The sequence below is a fragment of the Geospiza fortis genome, unplaced genomic scaffold (genome assembly GCF_000277835.1).
Source record: "Geospiza fortis unplaced genomic scaffold, GeoFor_1.0 scaffold171, whole genome shotgun sequence".
Taxonomy (NCBI): domain Eukaryota; kingdom Metazoa; phylum Chordata; class Aves; order Passeriformes; family Thraupidae; genus Geospiza; species Geospiza fortis.
In genome coordinates this window covers 3,831,877-3,839,385 of record NW_005054313.1, presented here as the reverse complement: position 1 = coordinate 3,839,385, position 7,509 = coordinate 3,831,877, and the positions used below count along the sequence as shown (strand labels likewise).

The 7,509-nt window shown below is 37.6% G+C and overlaps 1 protein-coding gene across 1 annotated transcript; it reads left to right on the top strand.

Annotated features, from left to right (window-relative positions):
• The first annotated feature begins 6 nt into the window (after window positions 1-6).
• Window positions 7-6,017, top strand: DUT (deoxyuridine triphosphatase). Its single transcript, XM_005419637.2, has 6 exons — window positions 7-84; window positions 1,551-1,642; window positions 2,722-2,766; window positions 4,144-4,218; window positions 5,144-5,214; window positions 5,643-6,017. The coding sequence occupies exons 2-6, from the start codon at window positions 1,576-1,578 to the stop codon at window positions 5,697-5,699; spliced, it is 315 nt and encodes a 104-aa protein (XP_005419694.1). The 5' UTR covers window positions 7-84; window positions 1,551-1,575; the 3' UTR covers window positions 5,700-6,017.
• The last annotated feature ends 1,492 nt before the right edge of the window (window positions 6,018-7,509 follow it).

Sequence of the window (7,509 nt, the reverse complement as noted above, 5' to 3'; positions counted from 1 at the left end):
ACGGCTGCGCTTCACCAAGCTGTCCGAGAACGCCTTCGCCCCGTCCAGGGGCTCTGCGCGGGCTGCGGGCTACGATCTGTACAGGTGAGGGAGGGCGAGGGTACGGCACCCGCGGCGGGAGCTCCGCCCCGCTCGGCGAGCCCTGCGCGCGGGGCTTCGGTGGCTGGGAGGGTTCTCGTGGCCTCTTGCCGAGCTGTCCCCGGACAGTCTCGCTGGCCGTGCAGGAGAGGAGGCCAGTGCTGATCTAATCATATCTCCCTTGCTCCCCTCATCCCTCACCATTTTCGGTTATCTGTGGTCCAGCCATGTTACAGCATAGATTTCAGGCACAGATGCAGTCGTTGGCTGAAAGTCAGGCTTGACAGAGCATCCAGAATTGCTGTTGGTGCTCACATTGGCCAGGTTGAGTTCCTCTTGAAAGGAAAATATGGTAGTGCACGTGGGCCCTCCTTGCCAGCACTTGTGCTTTTCTGCTTTCCTCTTGGCTCCGGGGCTGCTGCCTGCTAGAGGGCCTTGTGGCAGTTTGATAATGCTCCTGGCTGGAAACCACGTGGGTTCATGTACAGACTTAGTGAAAGCCATTGAATAAGGGCCATTATTAATTCAAACCAAAACCTAAGTTTTTGTTTGTTCAGGAATACCTGTAGCTAGACTTGTGGTTGTTTGCATAGTGCTTCTGCAATCAACTCACTAGTTTTGAACAAGTGAACTTTGCTGCTGCCACTTCTAACTTACCTTTTTTAGTATTACGTAGAATAACCAGCCTTTTTCTTCCTTCACCTCTCTGACTTCTTTCCTGAAGATTTACTGCACTACACCTTACCCTTTTTTCTTTTTATCCTTTTCATCTCACCAGGTTTGTTTTTGTTCCTGTTCCAATGTTGCGCTGTAGAAAAAGTTGCACCTGGAAAAAGTCTGTTTTATAGAAAACCTTTCAGTGCTTCCTAGCATTTAAAAACCAGCTCTTTGTCAAGGTCAAGACATGACAAGTATTGTCACCACTGCTTTTCATTAGGGCTCCAGTTGAGTAGCTTCAGCCAGTTCTTAAAATCTCTGTAGTTCAGAGTTTCCAGGAGAATCATGTGAATCATGAACTGTCAGACTGCTCAGAAAGAAAACATTGTTGCCTAAAAGTTAACTTAATAAATTATTAATTTTGATTAAATCTAGTTCATCTGCTGTACAAAGCGTAATCAGACTGTATTATTCATAAAGTTTCTGCTATTGCACAAAAAATTTACAACCATGTTCACCTAATGGTTATTTTAAACTTGTATTTTTTTTAATATCTTACTAATTAAAAAACTGGCAGTTGCAGGAGTATGCTGTTCAAATGACACTCCTGGAATCTTAAACTAGCACCATCAGAATTGCAGCATCTTGTGGTTTAGGATCTGCATTCAATTTCACTAATCTGTAAATATTTATTGTTTAAATTTCATGGTATAAATTCTCTGGCAGATAATTCTGGGTAATTTTGTACCTTAAGTTACAATTAAGAAACTTTAAAAAATATTCTATATAAACCAGTGTTTCTTCCTTTAACGTAGTGCCTATGACTGCGTGATACCACCCATGGAAAAGGCTGTGGTGAAAACAGACATTCAAATAGCACTTCCTTCTGGGTGCTATGGCCGAGTAGGTGAGTACACAGCTGTCAAAGGCTGCAGAGTCATTCCTAGAACAGGTTTGACAGCATCTTCACATTTAGATTGTGCCTAAAGCTTTCAGAATTAGTAAGCATAAAAAAGGGGTGCCACGTGGCTGTGTGATTTACTTAATCTTGTAATATTTTCCTGTTACCTGTTGTCAGATACATTTGAGGTTTGGTATGTGTCAGGTGGCCAAAGGATGATCAGCAAAAATGCTTGTACCCTACATACAACTTAACTTTATAGGCCCCACAGTAGTTCATTATTTGTATGCAGTTTCAGAATTCAAATCACAAAGATTAATAGGTAATGGACATACAGAAAATGCATCTCTGGTTGTTTAAAAATCAACCTCAGAGTACCAGTGTAGTAGAATTTGATGACATATTGTGATAGAATAGTTGAGGGGACCTGTACAAGATATTCTGTTTATTTTGTTCAATCTTCATCTGAATTATGTAGAAATTCTTAAAGTAAAAAAGCAATAGCCACTCCAGTGGAAGAACATGATCAGAGTTTGCCATGTCCTTTTATGTAAAAGAACACATGCATTTCTCTTAGCCCAAAGAAAATTTAGAGATCATATCATTTTTAGTTCCACATCCCAGTAGGCTAAAGTAAGTAAAAACCCAAATCCCCACACATAATTTTTCTGTGTATAACACTGCTTAGGAAATTCCTTGTCAGGAATTGTTTTCCTTCATAACTTAAATGGATTGACCTAATATTCTTCTGAGATGATGCTGAACCAGTGGTAGTCACCAAAAATAAACCAAGATTAGACAGTCTGTCTGCTCCAGTTGCCTTCCTTGGAGAAACCTACTCTGCATTTGCAGGTCAAATAAAGATACGTTTCCATTACTTAAAAATTGCAATGTTATTGTTGCCTGTTGCAGCTGTTATTCTGTTTAATATGTATGTAAACTCTTAACAGTAATTCCTGTAATATGTTTATTTTAAAAAGGCTGGAAACAATTGTCATTCCCAAGACTCTGTGCAAACACACTATATAACCTATAAATACTGTCTTTTTAAAGAAATAAATTGTAATACTTAAATTCTTTTCTAGCACCACGTTCTGGTTTAGCTGCAAAGCACTTCATAGATGTTGGAGGTAAGCTTTTTGTTCTTTTTATTAAGACTTGATAAATACTGATCACAGAAGTGCCTTAGTTTCACACTGTAGTGTGCAAATAAATGATGGCTTCCTGAGGAATCTGGCAAAAGGAGATACCTGGGTAACACCTGAGAGAGACAGGTCATCATAATTATGTTAACACTTTCTTAATTATAAAAAAATTACTGATTTTTTTAGAAAAAAATTATATCATACTTCTGTAGGCAGTGCCTGCCATAGAAATTACTTTTTGGCTTATGCATTAAAGATGACTTCTTACATGCTGGTTTCTCTATTTTCCTAACCAGCAAATTAACTTGAGAATTGCATGTTTTTCTGAATTTTCAAAACTCAAGGATACTCCCAGTGTTACTAGCACCTTAATTAGGAAGCTGTTCAGAAATGCCATTGGATTAACCCAAAACATTATATAAGAGAGCTGTGTGAATACCTTTTCCACACTGGAACTAGTGCAGAGATTGCATGGGAACTATATGCACTACAGTTTTTTCAAAAGCTGAAGGAACTACTTTACAAAGTAAGTTTTTCTTCTTAAATGTGCATTTTGTGGTTCAACATTAAAACTTCAAAGTACACTCATGCTACAGTTTCCTCTGGTGTAAGTAATCGGTAATGGTAGTACTTTGTATAAGCTGGGGAATGTATTGGACTGGCATTTAATTTCAGTATTTAAATTATTTCTGCAAGTAGACTTCCAAATACATACTTAGGACCACAGGGAGGCCCAAACTCATATTTTCTACTGGAAATGCATTTCCTCTATCTGAGAGAAAAACTCTAAAGAAGCAGAATATCATTATTTTAATGTGCACTGGTAGCTAGTTCTCTGAACTACGTAGTTAATACAGCCATACAAAATACAAGAGTAAGCTAGTTTTATAGTCTTGGTACTAGAATACAGCTGTATGACAGTCACTTCCTTACAGCTCTGATTCTGTTACCTTGCCAGGGGTACAGGATTTGGATCTGTGCAAATCCATAGCTCTCAAATGAAATGTTAGAGTTAAGAACAGATTTCTGCTTGACACTGAATGAGCTGAAGTTAGCAGAACAAATGGAGCCTGAATTTAGTCCAGCTGTCTTAATTTCAGATAGGGTATTACTACTAAAATTAGTAGTACAGTGGTAAAGCACTTCTTGACATATGGTGGTGTTTTCCAGTTCCTTTTTCAAGACTGATTAGCATTTTTAGATCTCAGTATTTGCATATATATTGTTAGTTGTGCATCAGAAGTATACAGGATGTCATCATGAGATACTGTAATAATTTATTAATCTAAACCTTAATCTAATCTAGTTGTCTCATACACTGACATTTACTAACTGGGTACCTCTCAAAATTTCTCCTGACAGCTGGTGTTATTGATGAGGATTACAGGGGAAATGTTGGTGTGGTACTGTTCAACTTTGGCAAGGAGACGTTTGAAGGTAAGTGTTAAGCCTGGCAGAGCCTATTTTCAGCCGTCTGACTGGGAATGAGAAACTGATTTTTTTCTTTAAAAGTTTATGCAGACGTAGAACTAGCTGGGGACATTTTTCTTCTCTCAGTTAACGAAAACATAGATACTTAATAATGTCCTGTCAAGGGAACATGTAAAGGTTCTACTCATAGCAAATTAAGCAGCATGCAAAAAACCTGCCCACAAAACCAGCACACCACCACAAAAGCAAACCAAAACATCCCAGTTCAGCTATGCTTTAGATCCACAAGCTATACTGAAATTCAACATTGTATCAAGTTATTACCTTTCTCTGAAAAACAAAATTAGCTGAGCAGTATTTGAGAAAAACCTCCTCCAGAATCCTGGGAAACATAAGCAACAAAGACAGGATTTTCCCTTTATTACACTGTCTTTCTGCAAAAAGTCAGTTTTAAGTTTCAGTGCCCAATTGCAAGAAGTGCTTTTGTAGCCTCTTCTGCATCTTCACATCACAAGCTGCTTGTGGAAGTTCTGTGAGCCAGATTGGTTATTAGTGAGAAACTCGGTTTTCCTTTTATCAGTTTGCCTTTTTCTCCCCAAATTCCTGGGTTTAGTTCGTAAAAAGAACTACATTATCCATCCAGCTGTCTCTCCATCTCTGCAGTACTTGTACATAATGAACTTAAAATGCCAAGAGTATGGCATCAGGAATGAATGGAAAAGCCTTGGGCTGGTACAGCTGCTGACATTCATCACAGAAGGACCAAGCAAAAGTTTATCTTAACCTGTATTTTTCTGGGTCTGTTAACCTCTCTTTAGATAAGTTTCAAGTGTTTTCATTTTTAGTATATTCTGATATTCTTGAGAGGAGATTGTCTATATTCATAGTTCACTTTTTTGAAGGAATTAACAATCTTTTAACTTCTCTGCAGTTAAAAAAGGGGATAGAATTGCCCAGCTCATCTGTGAACGCATTTATTATCCTGAGCTAGAAGAAGTTGAAGTAAGTTGACAAAAGAAAATATTTCTGCTTTTTCAATGATTGTTAGTTTTAAGATACTTGTATATGAGGAAATTTATTATATAGATAAATACTTGGCTAAAATGACTTTCAGTGGTAAAACTGCTTAGCAGCAGTACGACTTGAATGAAAGTCTTGATTCCTTGTACATACTTGTATAGACTATTATTTTTTTTCTTCTTTTTTGGTAAGTTTTCAGAGTTTTTGAGGAACAGTTCAGTATATACTAGAAATGATTGTCTCACAAGCATTTGTTTAAGCTTGTACAAAAGATATTCTAAGGTGTCTTGCATACATTTTTTTGTTTCTTAATTATAGCTCTTGTTACAAGTAAATGATAGACAGTATCTTTTGTATAGAAACAAAAAAAAGTTAAGGCACTAAACCGGCTTATAATTGATGTCTTTCAGACTCTGGATGATACAGAACGTGGTGAAGGTGGCTTTGGCTCTACTGGAAAGAACTGAAAATGACTTGAATACGCTTTCTATTTTTGTTTTTTGTTATACTATTTCTAAATTTTCATCTGAATTAGAAGTAGGATTTCTGGAGTACATAAGAATATTTCAAGTTTTATTGAGACTTCTCTGTATCTATCCTCCAGGAAATTTGTCTGCATAATGAGGAAATGTGCATGACTGGCTTGACTTATTAGTTAATGTATTATTTTCTCTGTCAAGAAGTTTGGTCCTCAGCAATAACAATATATTGTTTATGTGGCAATTATACTGTAATAAATGAAAAAGTCTTAATTATAGATGTTATTTCACTCACCTAAACTACAACAGCCAATTGTTCCCTTGCCAGTTTTTGTTAGACTTCTGAAAGCTATCTTCCCCATGGCTCAGGATTTCATACTGAGACCCTGTTTCCTACAGCATCAGTGACAGTATCAGTAGGACTTCCCACTCTGACACCAAAATCAGAATAAACAAAGATATTCAATATTGCATCCTCTACAACCTGTCCAAATACTTGTGTTTCTGTTCAAAGCTAAAGTTCCGACTTTGATCCTTAGCTGATCTTCAAGTGGCCAATTTTTCAGCTCTCTTATATTAAAAGCAATACAGTTTGAGTTAAATAACAACTCATCTGGAAATAACTTCTATGTAGTAAATAAGAACTATGAATTATACTTCCAGAATATTTGTTACAAATTTATCAATATGTTTCTGTATGGAAGAAAAATTCTGAATTGAAGCAGTGCACAGTTTGGATTTTTAAGTTCACTATTGTCCAGTTAACAGAGAATGTTTTTTGAATCTGTCCTAAACCTGATCCAGTAAGTGTGTGGAATTTATGAAATGACTCTCTGACTTCTAGGTGAAAGAACATTAAGAGAAGAGAAGAAACAAAAAAGGAAAGAAAAGTGACTATTTTTCCACTTTACATAAAAGCATTAGAAAAGGCTCTGAAGCTCTCAAACACTTCTTTCCTGCAGCTGTCTGTACTTTAAGATTTTCTTATCTGGAAGATCACAGGTAGGAAATACTGTGCCTTAAGTTTTAACAATGGAAAGGTGTGCCCTTTGTAGACTGATGTTCACACTGCTGTTCTGCTGGGTAGTTTCAGCTCAGGATAATTCTGTTGGTATTAGTTTCATGTTCTTGTCTAGGACTATTTTTAGTGAAGTGGGCCTAAAATACTACACATTTTATACAATTTATCCTGCCTGCCCCTACAAGGAGCTGGAAAATAAAGAGCCGTGTGACAGCATTCAGATCCCTTCAGCCATGGGATAGGCATTACACTGGCTTGGCAGTGCTGAAACAAGAAGTGGATTCATCTTTGTCTAGGGTTAGAAGCGTTTTCCTCTAAGTGATATGATATCCTGATCAGTTGTTTTGCTGTTGGTCCTTGCCCCTCATCACAGCCCTGTGCTTGGGTCTGTACACCCAGACAGACCATCAGGAGCAGTCACACTCTGCAAAAAGCCACTGTAAGCAAGAGCTCATCATACCAATGCAGTCTAAATGATCTGGGAAAGCTGAGCTTGACACTAATTTTATTCAGTTCTATACCCTGCCAAAAAAGAACTTAAAGGCTATTTAAAGGTCTTAAAATCTATTATCCTTTTGTGAAAAGCTGTTTCCTCTTCTGGACTGTAAGTCAAAGTTTTGCTGCAGTTTTTAGTTTCCACCTCCCAAAGCAAACACCCAGCAGGGATTCCACTGATGCAAGTCCTTTTTTAAAAAAGATGCTACAAGAGGCCTCACTTGGACCAGCAACCTGCAAGGAAGAAGTTGGAGTTCAGGTGATACTCATTATTTGCTGTAC

What these genes read in the sequence shown, in the direction of transcription:
- DUT (XM_005419637.2), top strand. Translation starts at nt 1,576, where the DNA reads ATGGAAAAGGCTGTGGTGAAAACAGACATTCAAATAGCACTTCCTTCT. An exon ending in TGGCAAGGAGACGTTTGAAG is followed by an intron (nt 4,219 to 5,143) that starts GTAAGTGTTAAG and finishes ACTTCTCTGCAG; the next exon opens with TTAAAAAAGGGGATAGAATT. An exon ending in CTGAGCTAGAAGAAGTTGAA is followed by an intron (nt 5,215 to 5,642) that starts GTAAGTTGACAA and finishes GATGTCTTTCAG; the next exon opens with ACTCTGGATGATACAGAACG.